The 17,661-nt window shown below is 35.0% G+C and overlaps 1 protein-coding gene across 1 annotated transcript in view; it reads right to left on the bottom strand.

The window, feature by feature from the left end:
- The window catches only part of ADGRV1 (adhesion G protein-coupled receptor V1), a gene marked incomplete at its 5' end in the record, with an annotated part of 528,497 nt that overhangs the window by 152,262 nt on the left and 358,574 nt on the right, over positions 1-17,661 (bottom strand). The window contains one exon of the mRNA XM_082623775.1: positions 11,329-11,507. Coding sequence (XP_082479901.1) covers positions 11,329-11,507 — 179 coding nt within the window. The remainder of the gene's footprint in view (positions 1-11,328; positions 11,508-17,661) is intronic.

Genomic DNA, 17,661 nt, shown 5'->3' on the forward strand with positions numbered 1-17,661 from the left:
TTAGATAAACTATAAAGATACCAGCTATGGACTGAATGTTTGTGTTCCTCCTCTCCCCAAATTCATATGTTGAAACTCTAACCCCCAATGTTATATATTTGGAGATGGCACCTTTGGGAAATAATTACTGTTAGATTAGGAAATAGGGTGGGGCCTTGTGATGGGATTAATGCTCTGAGATAAGAGGAAACACAGGATCTCTCTCTGCATGTACCAAGGAAGGCCATGTGAGGACAAGACCAGCTAGAGGGCCCTCACCAAGCATCTGACCTTGCTGTCACTCTGATCTGGATTTCCAGCCTCCAGAACTGTGAGAAATAAATGTTTGTTGTTTAAGTCACCCAGTAGTCAATGGTATTCTGTTATATCAACCTGAACCAAATGAGACAGTATCATAGAAGATTGCAAACTTTAGAGGCATTTTGTTCTCATTTATGACAAACACAAAAGAAAGCAAAATAAACCAAACTCCTGACTTTGGTTGATAAAAGCTTCTGAGTTTCAGAAATATTAGAGAGTGTATTATTTGTAATCCTGATGTCAAAGATGCAAAAGAAAATGATAAAAATAATTTAAATAATAGTTTCAGAATAACTGGAGGTAGTAAAAGGATAAGCTGCCCTTCAGGAATTCAGTAACGTTTAGCCAGGCTTGTCTGATAGATTACATGTAATTATTACTTCACGTGTGACACACATTCACAGACCTATCACAAGGCTGTCATGAACTGACCCCACCCCCATCCCCATGCCAGGTACTGCACGTGCAATTTCTCTACATGCATCATCTCACTCAATCCACATCACAATCCTATGACACACAGGTTTTATTATACCTATTCCACAGATGGGGAACAGCAAACTCTCAGAGGGTAACCGGCTCAGGGTCACAGAGCTAGAAAATAGCAGAGCCAGCAGTTGACGTCTTGTCTATCTACCTCCAAAGCCTCTGCTCTTTCCACTGTGTTCCGATCAAGAAGAATTTTACAGCCACTTCCCTACACAGAGTGAGTACAGTGAACTGGCTAAAGTACACTTTTTTTAGGTCCCTACATTTCAGTACCTGGGTGTGCCAAATATTAAGCACATTTACTTAAGAGTTGGATGCCTGTGTACTAGAAATAAGAGCCAGAGTTGCATCTGGCCATGTGTGCTTATTTATAAGTGTCAACCAGCTAGAGTGACTAAATGAATATTCTTTTTACTGATAATGTTATTTGGTGATGCTATCTCCTTTACATAGAAGGATATTACAGGTGGATTTTAAGTGAGTGTTAAAAAATGTGTAACTTTTACTCAAATATAGGACATGGTAGAATTGGTTTTTTGGTTATCCTATATAGTATTCAATGAATGCTTATGGAAAGAAGGAGTAAGGGAGGTAATCTATCTATGAATTTGTCCAGTAGTTATGACAGGTAAAATGACTCAGGTCATTTAACTTAGAATATTAAATTGATCACAGATAATTCTCATCTTTTGTCTTCTAATGGCAACTTCTCTTACTTGACTAAGAAAACTTATTTTGCTTGTGTATCTTAAGTAATACACCACATCATGGGGACACAGGTACAGAATACAAAAACCCTTGTAATTATTATTCAAATTAAACTGAATAATGGCAAAGGTATGCTAGACACATTTTAAGGCTATTATATGCCTTCTCTTCATTATCCATAGCTACAAGCAATTAATAAAGAACTCCGTCATGCTGTCTGACATTAGCCAAACTAGGTCACTATGGTGACATCATTTGTGGAGAACAGAATTTTATGTTTGTGGGTATATCATAAAGAAGTGATGAGGATTTGCAGTCCTCCATGCAGATGAATTTGAAAACCTACACACAATGGATAAAATCCTAGTTTAATACCGACTATCAAAATTGTTCCCATTTGATTTAGAAACCTTAAACAGACCAGTTTCTACAGAGAACTAGAAAAAGTTATTGAGGGACAACTCCACAAAAAGAAACAGGTCCAGATGATTTCACAGGGGAATTCTACCAAACCTTTTGAGACCACACTGTCTCATGCACTGTTAAAAGGAAGAAAAACTTCCTAAGTCCTTTTATAAAGCAAGTAAAACACTGTTACCTAAACCAAATAAAGGCAGTCCGAAGGGGAAAAAAAACTATAAACCAACATCATTCATGAACAGTGATACAATAATACTAAGTGAAATATAAATAAAGAGAATCCAACTCCATATTAAGAAATAATACAATGACCAAGAGGGATTTCTTCTAGCAATGGTAGGTACACTCTATCTAATAATATCATATATCACATTAATATATTGAGGTACATTAATAAAATCATATGCTTGTCTCCAAAGATGGAGAAAACTGGCGAAATTTGAAGGTTTACCATTTAGTTAATAGTGTTTTATCATAGTTAATTTCCTGGTTTTGATCACTGTACTATGGTTATATAAGTATGTATATATATGTCCTTGAGTGAAGGGTATATGTGAACTCTGACAATTTTTTCAACTTTTCTGTGTTTAAAATTCTTTCCAAAATAAAATGTAAGAGAAGAAGATGGATATAGATGGATAGATAGAACAAATTTAGAGGAGAGCTACTAAGATAGTGAAAAGACGCAAAAGCATGCTATATGTGGAAATATTTGAACAAATAAGAAATGTTTAGCCTGGAAACAAAATAACAGTGACAAACTGAAGGATTATTAAATTGAAATGTTTAGGGGTTTTTTGATGTGAATCCAGCAATTAGATTTTGAGCCAGAATCTAAAAGATTTCTACTCTATGTGGAAAGTCCTGGGAGGAAATACATAGAGGAGTTCAAATATAAAGTGAATGAACATTTGTCAGGGATTGCTGTAAAGATTACCTAAGGATTGTATGGAGACTGGATCCAATGCTTTATAAAGTTCTCTTTTCACCTAGACTCCACCTTGCATGTGAAGAAGAGGATCCAGGGACTTAAGAGAAGTCATGAGGGGTGTAAGTCAAAGCACCAGTTGGAATTTTTCTCAGAGAGATACAGCAGTAGTCAGAAAAGCTGAGGCTGGTGCTAGGAGAGCTAAAGCTAACATAAGCTAAGAGAATGAGGTAAGGGTAGTAGAATGAGTTGTATAATCAGTAGCTATAAAAGGTCATATAAACTGAGTATGTTTAGAGTAAGAAGTTCAAGAAGCTAACAAGTCTCAGAACAGGGGTTTGAATCATGATATGCCTTTGAGGACATGCCTGGAAGTTTTCCAACCCCTTGATTCTATGATTCTAAGACTTTGTGAAGAAGCATACTCTCAATATTTTTTTATTTGGAGTTCTGAATAAATGGAAAATGCGAGTCGAAAGCTGCTATTTCTATTCATGTATTTGTGTGTGTGTGTGTGTGCATACACACCCATGTGCAATAACACACCACCCACCTGAGAAAATCCTTGAAGAGATCCTGACATCTCTCTTCCATAGATTTACTGCAATTTTCTCTAATCCTCAGATGATAGGTAAATAGGCTCCCTGTATTTATAAACATTTTTCATGATTCTCTTTTTAAGTAATTCAATGAAAATAAAGACTCTCATATGATATCATACTTCCCATACAGAGCTATATCTCCTACTTAGTTCTAATTTAGAATACACAGATTTGCCCTCTACGCTAACAACATTTCTCCTAATATAGCTAGCAAAATTAGATTGTTTTCAGACGATTGAGTTATTTATAAAACAAGTAATTCAGTTCAGGAGGAGGATAATCAGAATAGGTTATAACTAAGATTTGTTAAGAATATCTAAAATAAAACATGATGCCAAAATATTAAGAAACTAAAATACTGAAAAACTAAAAAACTGTAATCAATTTTTAAATTAAGTTATGCATTTTTTCATCATGAGCAAACAAATTCTTAGCTTAAATATAAGAGAATTCACTTAGGCCTTAGCACATAATAGTTATTCAGTAAGCAATTTGCTGATTTTTTCTTTAAGGTTGAATTCATATGACCCAGCAAGAAAGAGAAAAAAGCAAGTGTTTTGGAAGTACAAAATAACCTATCATCTTTGTTATGTCATTTTTACTGTTATTGACATTTATTAATGTGTCAGGGTCTTACAGCTCAGAGGTAGGAATATGGAGATAAGTAAGTTTTCACTCTCCTCCCCTCTGTATGACATGACTCTGCCACTCATTCTCAATCACTCTATCCTTCCATAGTCACGTAATTGTGGCTCCAGATTAACAGCATATTATCTATTTAGGGACAATGTCTCAGGGCCATATTCCCTTGGCTTCTACCCTGGCTCTTGACCCTTCTGTATTCTCTTTCCTCTGCATTTGGCATGATAAAACTAGGGATTTTTCTTCAGATTGTTCCTTTTCCTAGAGCAGCTGAGAAGCCAACCCAAGAAAAATCAGTAGCTACTTCCAAAGACACTAAATATACACCACGCAATACAGACTACCTCTAGGTACTCTCAACAGAGTTACTTCTGGTAACCAATGGAAATCAATTAAGGACAGACTTCATTTACTTCAGCTTTACTTTAGTTAAACACTGTTCAATTATAAGATAAAAAAGAAAGCTAGAAGAATATCTAGCACAATTTTCAAAAAGTGATGAAAATGTCTTTAAAATTTTTTAAAGGTATAGGAAGCCTTCTTTTGTTAACTTTGAGTATAGTATAGTGTTTCATAGTTTCATAGCATTAACCGGCTCAGTGACAAAGAAGCGGTAACAAGTCTATATTGGGTGTTCTACTTCATAGACAAAAGTAAATTTAAAATTTTATAGGCTCTTTAAAACCTTTCTCTAAATCATGTTGTGTGATTTAAATCTAGATCCAAAAATCCATTACTCTTGGTAAATGAGAATTTTATCTATTATATATGTATAAGAAGACTTTTTTCTTATAAGCTATGACATGCCTCATGCAGTATTTAAAATGTTGAGACATTAGTATCATTTGGTGACTTCCAGGTATTTTAGATACATTTCGCTAACCATATTACTGTGTAAAATTTTATTAGGTATATATTATAGAGAAAGCATGAAAGTTTTCTCTAAACCCACATTTGTGTAAACTTGCCTTGGTTGTTAAGGCTTTTCTTTTTTCCAGTTCAGATATTTCCATCAAGGGGTAAATTAAGCCCCACATTCTTCATAAATTTATTATTTTTACCATATATTCTATAATTAATCACTGACCTCCAGGATGAATTTCAATTTACATAGCTAACTTACTCAAGTATTCATAATATAGTATGACTGGTACAGTCATAGGATTTATGACGGGTTCTGAGTCTACCAAGGTTATATATAAGAGGTAGTGTTTTAATCTGAAAATAGACACTTTAAAGAGTTGATAATTAAGTTGATGTTTAGAGGAAAAATAGGTATTTTTTTTAGCAGACATAAAGAAAGAAAAGTATTTGAGACATAGAAGACATAGTTAAAGGTATATGCATAGGAGACCATGGGAAATATCAAGTGATTCAGTTACAAAGGATAACTGGAAAGGATGGGTGGGAAGGATGCTAAAAGAAGCTGGTTCAATAGTTTAGAGTCAAACCGTGGACAACCTAACAATCCATGACCTTGACGGTAATGAAAAGCACCTCCTGGGTTTTAAGCATCAGAGCGATATGGTTATTTCCATTTTTCAAAATTTAGTGAATGGACTGTAAAAGGAAGAAATTAGAGATAAGAACACAAGTTAAGAGGCAACCCAACAGACAAGACAAAGATGACACAAATGAACTGAAGACATGGTGATGAAGTAAGAGATGAAAATGAGAAAGTAGTAGGAAGACATTTAGGAGTTAGACTAGGAAACAATTTGTGATTAATAGGATGTGAAATGTTAAGGGGAAAATAGAAAAACTCTCAAGTTCACAGCATGGGTACCTAGGTAGATGGTGGACTTTTCCTAGGGAATGTAGGTCAAAGCACACATTTAAGAGATTAATTTTAAACCTGTTAAATATAAGATAGCTGCATGTCATTCTGGTAAAGATGTTTACTGGACTTCTGAATAAATAATAGAAGTCCCTAAACAAACTCAACTTACAGAGATCTTCTCTGAAAAACACATTATAATAAAACTGTCAAAAATCAAAGACAAAGAAAGAATCTTAAAAGCAGTAAGAGAAAAAAACTTGTAACTTACAAGGAAACCTTCATAATGCCATCAGTGGATTTCTCAGCAGAGACCTTAGAGGTATCCCAGAAGAGAGTGGGATGATATATTCAAAGTTCTGAAAGAAAAACCTACCAACCAACAATACCCTACTTGGCAAAGCTGTCCTTAAGAAATTAAGGAGAAATAAAGACTGAAGGAATTCATTACCACTAGCCCCACCTTACAAGAAAAGCTGAAAGGAGTTCCTCAAGCTGAAATGAAAGGATACTAGTCACATGAAAACATATGAAAAGATACAATACATGTAAAGATAAGCATGTAGTCAAATTCAGAATATTCTGATACAGTAGTTAGGTAGTGTGTTCGCCAGTTAACTGTACTAAAAATGTTGAAGGACAGAAGTATTAAAAATAACTATAGCTACATTAATTTGTTAATAAATACACAATAAAAAAAGAGGTAAATTGTGACCCAAAAAAGAAAAGGGGAGGAGTAAAAGAGCAGTTTTTGTACGCAAATGAAGTTAAGTTGACCAATAAAATAGACTGTTATATCAATAAGATATTTTATGTAAGCCTCATGGTAACCACAAAGCAAAAAACTTACAGTAGACACACAAAAGATAAAGAGAAGGGAATCAAAGCATATCATTATGAAAAATCACCGATTCAAAAAGGAAAATAGCAAGAGAGGAAAAAGGAAGAAAGGAACAATAAAATAGGCAAAAAAACAATTAATAAGATGTATTAGTAAGTCCTTATCGATAATTACTCTAAATGTAAATATATTAAATTCTTCAATATAAAGGCATAGAATGGCTGGATAGATTTTTTTTAAAAAGGTCCAATATATGTTGCCTATAAGAGATTCACTTCAGCTTTATGGACACACATGGGCTCAAAGTGAAGGGATGAGAAAAGATATTCCATCAAGTGGAACTGAAAGTGAGCAGGGGTAGCTATACTTACATCGTACAAATAGACTTTAACTCAAATGGTGTAGCAAGAGATGAAGAAGGCCATTATATAATGATAAAGGGTCAACTTATCAAGAGTATATAATAATCATAAATATATATATACCCAACATCAGAGAACCCAAATATACTAGGCAAATACTAACCAATCTGAAAGGAGAAGTAGACGAGAATACAGTAATAGTAGGGGACTTCAACATCCCACTTTTAACAATGGATATATCACCCAGTCAAACAGTCAATAAGAAAATGTTGGACTTGAGCTATTCTTTAGACTAAATGGACCTAAAAGACATATAGAACATGCCATGCAACAGCAACAGAATATACATTCCTCTCAAGTGCACACAGAACATTCTCTAGGATAGATCATATATTAGGCCACAAAAAAGTTTTAACGAATCTTAAAAGACTGAAATCATATCAAGTATCTTTTCCAACCACAATAGTATGAAACTAGAAATCAATTACAGGAAGAAAATTGGAAAATTCACAAATATGTAGAAATTAAACACTACACTCCTAAACAACCAACGGGTCAAAGAAGGAATCAAAAGGGAAATTAAAAAAATCTTGAAACAAACAAGAATGGAACACGATATACCAAAACTTATGGGATGCAGCAAAAGCAGTTCTAAGATGAAGTTTGTAGTGATAAAAGCCTACATGACGAAAAAAGAAAGATCTCAAACAACCTAACTCTAAACCTCAAGGAACTAGGAAAAGAAAAAACTAAGCCCAAAGTTAGCAAAAGGAAGGAAATAATAAAGATTACATACTTTTGGTGGGGACGTAAATTGTTACAACCACTACAGAAAACAGTATGGAGGTTCCTCAAAAAGTTAAAAATAGTACTAGCATATGATCCAGCAATCCCACCTCTCGGTATATATATATAAAGGAAATGAAATCAGGATCTTGAAGAGATATTTGCACCCCCATGTTCACAGCAGCATTATTCACAATAGCCAAGATATAGAAACAACCTAAGTATCTGTCTATGAATGAATGCATAAAGATGTGAGATATATATTGTAATATATACAATACACTACAATATTATTCAGCCACAAGAAAGAAGGAAAGCCTGCCATGTGCAACAACATGGATAGACCTTGTGGGCATTACGCCAAGTGAAGTACTTTAGACAGAGAAAGACAGATGTTGTATAATCTCACTTATATGAGGAATCTTAAAAAAGCCACACTCATAGAAACAGAGATTAGAATGGTGGTTGCCATGACCTGAGGATGGGGAAAGTGGGGAGATATTGGTCAAAAAGCACAAATTTCTAGCATAAGACAAATAAGTTCTGGGGATCCAATGTACAGCATGGTGACTATAATTAACAATAATATATTACATACTTGCAAGTTGCTAAGAGAAGAAATCTTAAATGTTCTTAACCACACACACACACACACACACACACACACACAAAAGGTAATCATGTAAGGTGATGGAGGTGTTAACTAACCTTATTGTGGTAATTAGTTCACAATAGATGTGGGTATCAAAGCATCACATTGTACACCTTAAACTTACAAAATTATATATGTGAGTTATATCTCAATAAAGCTGGGGAAATTTTTTAAAATAAACAAAGTAAATACATAGTACCTGGCACATAGTAAGCAAAGCAAATAAAATAAATAAGATAAATAGAATAAAAAAAAAGAAAAGTCAGATAAAATCCAATAGTAAATCAAGAGGATGAGTCTAGAAATTGATGAAATTGAAATGAAATTTAAAATAAATGCACAACAGAGAATATCAAGAAGTCAAAAGCTGAATTTGGGAAAAAAACAGTAATATTCATAAACACCCCAGCAAGACTGATGAGGAGAGGAAAAAATAGTGAAAGAAGACACTAATTGTCAATATCAAGAACGAAAAAAGATTCATTACTACAGATCTTACAAACACTAAAAAATTTGAATAGTTAGATGGAATGGAAACATTCCTTGAAAAAAAGACAATTTATCAAACTGACACAGAAAGAACTGCATATGGAAAATATGAATAGTTCTATATGTTTACAAGAAAATGAATCTGTAATTAAAAGTCTTCCTACAAAGAAAACCTGAGGCCTAGTTGGCTTCATGTGTGACTTCCAAAATAATAAAGAAGAAATAACACTAAACTTGCAAACTTTTTCAGCTAATAGGAAAAGAGCAATCACTTACCGGTTTTACGAAATTATCATAATTTTGGTTCCAAAAGTTGACTAAAACATTGTATATATAACAACTTGAGCATATTAATACATTAAAGATCTACTTAGAGAAAATTCCTCACTAAAAATAAAGTTTTATTACTGCAAACAACCACTGCACAACAGATGTCCAGTTATTTTACAACCACAAATCCTACCATCTCCAGAGAAAAGGCATGTTTTTGAATGATGATATAAGTATACAATATTTTACAAAAATAACATAGTAATTTATTCTTACATTGAGATTAAAGTAATATCAAAAATACGGAATTTCTTAAAAAGTGGAATAAGTTCACATGAATATTCTATGTGAATGAAGAAGAAAAGTAACCTATACTACTTACAAAGGTTAGTCACTTTTGGTTGAATAAGGCTGTAATTTTAAGATTGGGTAAAGGTTAATATATTTTACATTGCATTTATTATAGTTGAGCTGGTAATAAAGAACTTTCTGCAAAAGCCTCAGAAGGCAAATATTTTAAGAGTCAGTTGATTTGTACATTCTTGTATAACAGTTAATTTCTCTCTTAAAAATCCTTTTAGAAGCATCAAGAGAGAGTTTCTTCTAGTTAACATCACTTTCATCGGGTGATACACACCCATCTATCCAGACTGGGTGTGTATACATGTGATGCTAAAACTGCTGCCAAATAACTCCAATCTTGCCAGGGAGCTCATGAAAGAGATGGCTACTGGCCACCAGGACTTGTCTCATGGTTACTTTGTACTTGACAAAGAAAGATGCAGAACTTTCTGAAATTAATCCTGGCAGCCCAAGATTTAAATTAATGCCAGGAGTAGTAATATGTCATAATATAACTGTGAAAAGACACAACCATTCCCTTCTAGAAGATCAGGCTTTTAGAATTTTATATCAACAAAATATAATACTATATTTCAATACTATTGTAATGCTATAAATTAATCAGCATGAGGGAATCTTACTGAATTGCAATAAAAAGACTAAATTATATATATGGTATCTCAATGGGTGTGTATTACATAGCTCATCTCCTTTGGTTTAATGTGGTATGGGATATTAGTCTGCGATTGCCCACGTGTGAAGTATATCTGCATACATCAATAACAAGTGTTGATTAATATATAATGGATGATCATAATTGATCAGAGGCAATAATAATATGAAAATGACTTCTGCTTATATAGTACTTTTGCTTCAAAAGATTCTTTACATCTATTAACTAATTTTTATCTTCACAATAACCTGTGAGATAATTAGGTAACACTGTCTTCATAAGATTGTGACTAGGCTATTCTTTCTTATTTAGAAATGTTACTTTTTCCTCTAAATCCTCATTACACCAAGGGAGTTAATTAAGCTTTATTACCCAAAGTTTTTTTTTTTAATGTGGAGTCAATAGAAGGGGCTGAGTGGTCCTCAAAGTTGTAAGATACCAGATTCAGGATTAAGGCATGCATATATATGTGTGTATAAAGATCCGTTAGATTTCAAGACTACAGTGTACTTTAATAAGAATCTATCAGAAGGACCCAGCTGACCTTGCCTCCTTCCCATGTACTTTTGAAGACACTCTCCATTCACTCTGATAGTCTTTTGGTATTTAGTGATTTTATGAATGATGGTGGCTGCCATGCTCCCCATCCACCGCCCCCCAAATATCAGACTCCTTAGATAACATGCCACACTCCAAATTTGTCACTGATTCTATTCTTCACCAAAATTTTCATAGTTCCCTGATTTCACTAGGTATTTCTGTTTGTCCCAATCTAACAAACTAAAATTATGGTAAAGTATAAATTGCTGTGAACTGTTTCATACACCAATTCACCTGAGAAAACTGCACCTATCAAAGGAACTGGAGAGGCAATAGTTTCTTATTTATAGAGATAATTAGAGGAAGTAAGGTGTGGCAGGAAGGCAAAGGTCTTCATGGTGCTCCTTCAGTCAGACCCCTTAGTCAACTGCTCCCACTTTCTACCAGTAAATCTGCCTGGATACAGAAAGGCTGAGGAGGCAGTGTGCTCTGCCTGGATGTACTTACAGGTCACCGTGGATGAGTCCATAGATCTGCGGCATGCTCTGATGATAGATTCCTCTCAAAATAACTATGAGGAGAACCACCACAAAAGCTGGAAGTCCCCAACTCAGAAGAAAAAACAGCAGATACCGCCTTTCTGTGTGTTCATCATTCATCACCAGCACGTACCAGAAATTCACAGACTAAGGAAAGAAGCAGAGCATAAGATGAACAGGCTCTGGTCTAGTGGTACAGGAAACACACTCACCTGGCTTAGGCATAAAGAGGGACAACAGATCAACAAAGGGCCAGGCTCTACTCAATAACTATAGTTTTGATTTGATTTTTAAAGTCAGTTCACACATTCATTTTTTTCATATACCCGAGAAATTCAGGGTATCTCAAAAGTCTGAAAACATTAGTAAATACTTAGTTTATTTACTGTACTTTATATTTTGCTTAATTTGTTTTGATTATGACGATTTGACTCAGTCATAATCGTCTGTGATTGTTCTGTCAATGTCTGAAGAAACACACAGATACTCAAACTTACTTTCCATATGAACAGCTTCATGATGATAATGAAGTAAATAGTCCTGTGTTCCAGACTTTTAAACAATGTTTACTTATTGAGGGCTTATCATGTGGTAGAGTCAGACACTTGTTCCAGGGAATGGGGATAGAATTGTGACAACAGCCCTAGTCTCAGTCCCAAGTGGGAGACAGACAAGTAAACAGAAAATGTTTGCACAGAGAAAAATGTACTGTGATGGGGTAGGTTTTGCGGCCATTCTCCTTTCTCAATTTACACTCTCTCTTTTTCATTCATTCACTTAATAAATGCTTATTGAGTGCTTACTACATTTCAAAGGCCCGTCCAGGCACTGGGGCTATAACAGTAACAGAGGTGGTAGAGGTATTTACCTTCTTGAATCTTACTTTCCAAACAAATGGGAAGAAATCATTAAGGAAAACATTTAAATTTATATCATACTTTATATGTTATTTCTTATCTTCTTAAGATAAAAATATAAAAGGGACAAGTGTATATAAAGAGTGAGGGGGATGAAGGGATACATTAGATAAATAGAAGAAGGAATCCGAGGCCTGGAAATGTTACTACTGGCCCCAAATCACACCTAGCATGTATATAAGCCAAATCTAGAACTTACATATTCTGCCTTCTAGTGTTCTTTTCCCATGAGATCACTTATGTTTAATTATCTTTTATTACAGAAACAACATTGAAAGTCATATCATACATATTTCACACATAATGCTTATCCACTAGATAAATCCCCCTTCTCAATTTCATATTGGGGAGTGTGAGTACAGATTAATCATATATGTATATTTTTATACACTAGTGACAACAATCCCAGAGCAAGTGACAACAATCCCAGAGCAAGTGACAACAATCTCAGTTTCTTCATGTGTACAACAAAGCTATTATAAAGATTACGTAAGACACTACATATAAAGTGCTAAGTACATAGTCAGCACTAAAAAATGTGACCACCTCACTTAAATCTCCTATTAGGATGTCGGACAGTGTGAAAAACAAAAGATAAATAAAGACCAAAAGTAAGCAGTGATACAATGGAAACTCTTCTATGTGAGAAACAACATGCCTAATGTTCCTGGGAAGGCTTTCAGATAGTTTACTGAGGCTTCCAGGTAAGATTCTATCTGAACCAAATTAGCCTTGAAGGATTAGTATTGATTGGCCTAAACCAGGAAAGGATAAAAATGTTTGGTTACTTGAAGATTTTTGTCTCTTAATTTCTCCTGTCAGCACTCCATATCTTTATGTACATCTGCATCTATCTGTAATTAGGAAGGATGTTTTGAGTTGCTGCTTATGTAAATTTGTTCTAACTTCTTTTTAAAAATTATTAGGTCCAAGAGGCTTTTTTCCTCCTTTCTATTATTAGTGTAGGGACATGACTCAAATAGGTGGGACTGTATCAAGTGTCTGATGCTGGAGTGGTCAATACTGCCTGTTTAGAGAATGAAAATTCATGCAAAGTAAGGATGATTAACCCATTTCCAAAATAAAAGTATGGATTATTTATTTTAAATCGATGTTGTGTGTATCCTTATAACATGGTAACTCAGTGGTGCAGGCGGTGGAAGAATCAGGAAGGAGCGCACAGATTGGTAAATGACTTTTAAGTTGATTCATCATGATAAAGATTGGGGCATTTCCAAAATGTCCACTTTTACACAGATGAACATTAGTTCCATCAGTTAGAATCACTGAACGTTTCAGCAACTGTCTGACCTTTACCACAGCCTCAGATAAGACTGAGACAAATGTAATTGCTTGTTAGACTTACACACACAATGCTTCTGCTCTAAAGAGCTCAAGGTACAGGGTCACTGATTCTTGAATGCTCAGTTAAGCAAATCAAGCTCCAAATGTCATAAGCCTTTGTTAATTAAAAAAAAAAAATCTCTTTCCTTCTCAAAAGAATCCAATCATTGAGGTATACTCTAGGGACAGTATTTACCACTATATGACTTTTTTTTTTTTTTGCTAAAGAATGGAAACACTATGTAATGAAACAACATCTAATTATTCTGGAAATACCATATGGCCTAAACCTAAGATTTGTGTTGACTAACTCACTTCAAGTTTTACTTGAATTTTAAAATGTTTTAATATAGTATGTGTGGTAGGTATATTTTGGGATGTACGCCTAGGCCATCAGCGCTCTTCTCTGAACCCTGTCTCCCTCCTCACCTTCCCCCACCCCCTGCCAACATATGCAGGGTAGGCTCATGACCCTGTTCCTCTGCCCACAGCTGTGGATTTGGCGACAAAGCCTGAGCCAGGCTGGACCAATCATTTCTCATTGAGTTCCCTGAAATTTTGTGATAGCTAAGCTGGTCAACTGAGAAAAGAAAACATATGAACTTTAGTGGTGGGAGTAGCCAAAAGCACAGTGAAGAGAGAAAGTGTGTTTGCAGAGAAGAAGAAGGGACAAAGCTTTCCATTCCTGCTCGCAGCTCCTTGAGGTCCAACTGTACTTACAGAACTTGGGTTCAATGAGTTAGCCTATATGCTTATTATTCCTTTTATGATTTGAACGTTTGCTTAGATTAACTTAGTTTTTCTTCATTGTTCTAAAAACATTGAGGCATATATTGCTCCTCTGAAGCACTTGGGTTAAAAGCTCCAGTACTGCCATTCTCCACAATAAGGTGGGAGTGGAACATTTGAGATACATTCCTTTCCCTGTAATCGTGGTTCCTCCTTTGTAATCGAAGGTTAGAGTATCAAGAGACCATTATCTTTGCATAATATTTTTATGTTGCCAGATATATAGTATATGTGCCTCAGTATCTGTGTTTATCCAATGTTAGAACTAAAAGAATTATGAAAATTCAGTGTAAGTTAAAGGTGTCACTCTCACCAACTTGCTTCATACTGACTGAGCACAGCTTACCACACTTACATATTTCTTGCTAAAGACGAAATGTGAATCGAAATGTCAGTACCTAGGTCTCCAGTTACATTTCTATCTCTAGGCTTTAAACACTTTGTTAGAACCATCTTATGGACCATCTCAAGACATTTTATTTAGAGATAAGGAAGCTGAGGCAGCAAGAGAAAAACATAGCTTTTTCATATTTGGGTTAGTTATAGAACAAAGCATCTTGTGAAGACTAAGGTTAAGATTTATTTCCATAGAAAGTCACACAAATGCTGACAATATTATTGTTTCCATGAGAGCTTATTTTTTTGTCCTCATTTTCCCGCACTCATTGTATGTACCAGTGGAGATGTATTTTCCTGGTTCAAGTATGGAGATAACCCATTCTCTTTCCCTCTCCACTTTTTGCCAGCACTAAATGAGAACTTATAAAGGCCTTAATCAGAATAGGAATGGCTGAAACATATCTGTGAGCTACGGTAGATTAATTTTTGTATACCTTGTAGTACCTAGTAAAATGCTCTGCATACAATCTTTATTGAGAAATATCAAATAAATGAAGATGTACACAATTTCAATATTTAACAGTCTTCATTGAATTTAATAACAATTTCATAATTTGGTTTAGTTATTGAGTTTATTCATTTATATACTACCTTCTCAGAAAGAATTGTAGAATTGATTTGATTGAACTCCTAATGAAGGGGGTCAATGTTAAACTGGTAGAAACTTACAAATGTTAAATACAACAGTTTAAGAGAAGAAGAATGGAATCAGTACTTACTAATTGGTTAATAAATGTAGACCCCACATTAAGCTGTATCTCATTTAATAAAGACAACTGCTCTCCTAAGTTTTTTTTTTTTTTTTTGTAAGATGTTTGGGGGTAGGAGTTTATTGATTAATTCATTTATTTTTGCTGTGTTGGGTCTTTGTTTCTGTGCGAGGGCTTTCTCTAGTTGCGGCGAGCGGGGGCCACTCTTCATCGCGGTGCGCGGGTCTCTCACTATCGCGGACTCTCTTGTTGCGGAGCACAGGCTCCAGACGCGCAGGCTCAGTAGTTGTGGCTCACGGGCCCAGCCACTCCGCGGCATGTGGGATCCTCCCAAACCAGGGCTCGAACCCATGTCCCCTGCATTAGCAGGCAGATTCTCAACCACTGCGCCACCAGGGAAGCCCTCTCCTAAGTTTTATTATTATTATTATCATTAATACAGGAGGAAACTGAGGACAGGAGAAGCGTATTTCTCAGAATTGGGAATTGAGGCTGTTAGAATTTAAACTGGTTCTGATTAAGATGCAAACCAACCAAATGAATTACCCAGATACAATTTAGTTCAAATATAGATAGGAATAAACTAAAAGATGGTGTATCTATAAGCATATTTACTTACATTCGTATACGGACATGTCTATTTATTTTTACAGTAACATTTTCAGTGATTCCCGCTACTATCTTCCAAGTGCACAGGAAAATTGAAGCTATACTGCGTTAAATGTTTGATGGTAATAAATCATAAATGCTTTCCTATGCTCCATAAACACAGATTCATTAGTTTGCTCATATAATATATGCTAATATAGTACATATTATATTTATAAAATGTAAAGGAGAAATGCCTTTTCTTTTTTTAAGTTAAAATAGGCTGCCTGAATCCCATACCTTTTCATGATATGTGGAATAAGATTGGAATCTAGCCTGCTGTTTAATATTTGGTTATTAATTGTGTCACCAGAAACCTTGCGCTGATATATAGCATCAAGTTCAGTCAGAGATCATAGATGCTATTAATTCTGTCATTACCATACATTCTTATTCATTTCAGAGGAGAGTCTAAGAAATGTTACCATGTGTCCTTGTTCCAGTTATCCTCCCTTTTAACAATTTTTACAAGGTTTTGGGAGGATTGGAGAATTCAGTATTTCCTGGATTTATCTTTTTTTTTGCGGTACGCGGGCCTCTCACTGCTGTGGCCTCTCCCATTGCGGAGCACAGGCTCCAAACGCGCAGGCTCAGCGGCCATGGCTCACGAGCCCAGCCGCTCTGTGGCATGTGGGATATTCCCAGACCGGGGCACGACCCCGTGTCCCCTGCATCGGCAGGCGGACTCCCAACCACTGCGCCACCAGGGAAGCCCTGGATATATCATTTTTATCTTGATAATTACCAGTCTGTTGTCCTTAATACCTTTGATGTCCCCTCAAATTAAATCAATGGCAAAGGAAAAACACAGCTAATATTAGCATTTCCCTTCCTGTTGTTATGCTCTGGCACTAAGTAGTCTTTCTATCAAGAAATAAATATACATACATTTGCTTCTTCATAGCCAGATTTTAAGGAGAGATTAAAGCACAAGATATGAATGCTCAAGTACAACTGTGAAATGATTTCTAACTTTATTCTACCATTTAAGAAATATGTTCTTCAAGTAAGCTTTAGTTTCAAAATAAAACATTATAGTTTTGAGTAAGCTGTGTCCCTCGGCATGAAATGAACAGACTGCAAGGACAATCCAGGCTTGGATATTGATCATAACTGAAGCAGATTATTATATAATTTAACTTGGTGACAGGAAACGATCATAAAACTGGGCCAAATGAATATACAGGCAAAATTAAGTTTCTATTTACCTATATTATATACTAATATCTCAAATAATTTACTTGTGATTTATTTCCTGCATGAATTCACACATGGTCTGGCAATCCATCTGGTAGCATGTTTCACGTAGATGTTAAGAGCAAAGACATTAGTTCTAGGGATTTATTCTACGGATATTCTGTAAGTAAACAAATATTCAGAGTGTAAGGATGTTCCAAGAAACATTGTTTATAATAGCAAAAATAACTGGAAATAACCAGCATTTCATTAATAGGAAGCAGAAAAAAATTATGGAATAACCATATTATAGAAGAG

This window comes from Mesoplodon mirus (assembly GCF_964341445.2).
Source record: "Mesoplodon mirus genome assembly, chromosome: 5".
NCBI classification, from domain to species: domain Eukaryota; kingdom Metazoa; phylum Chordata; class Mammalia; order Artiodactyla; family Ziphiidae; genus Mesoplodon; species Mesoplodon mirus.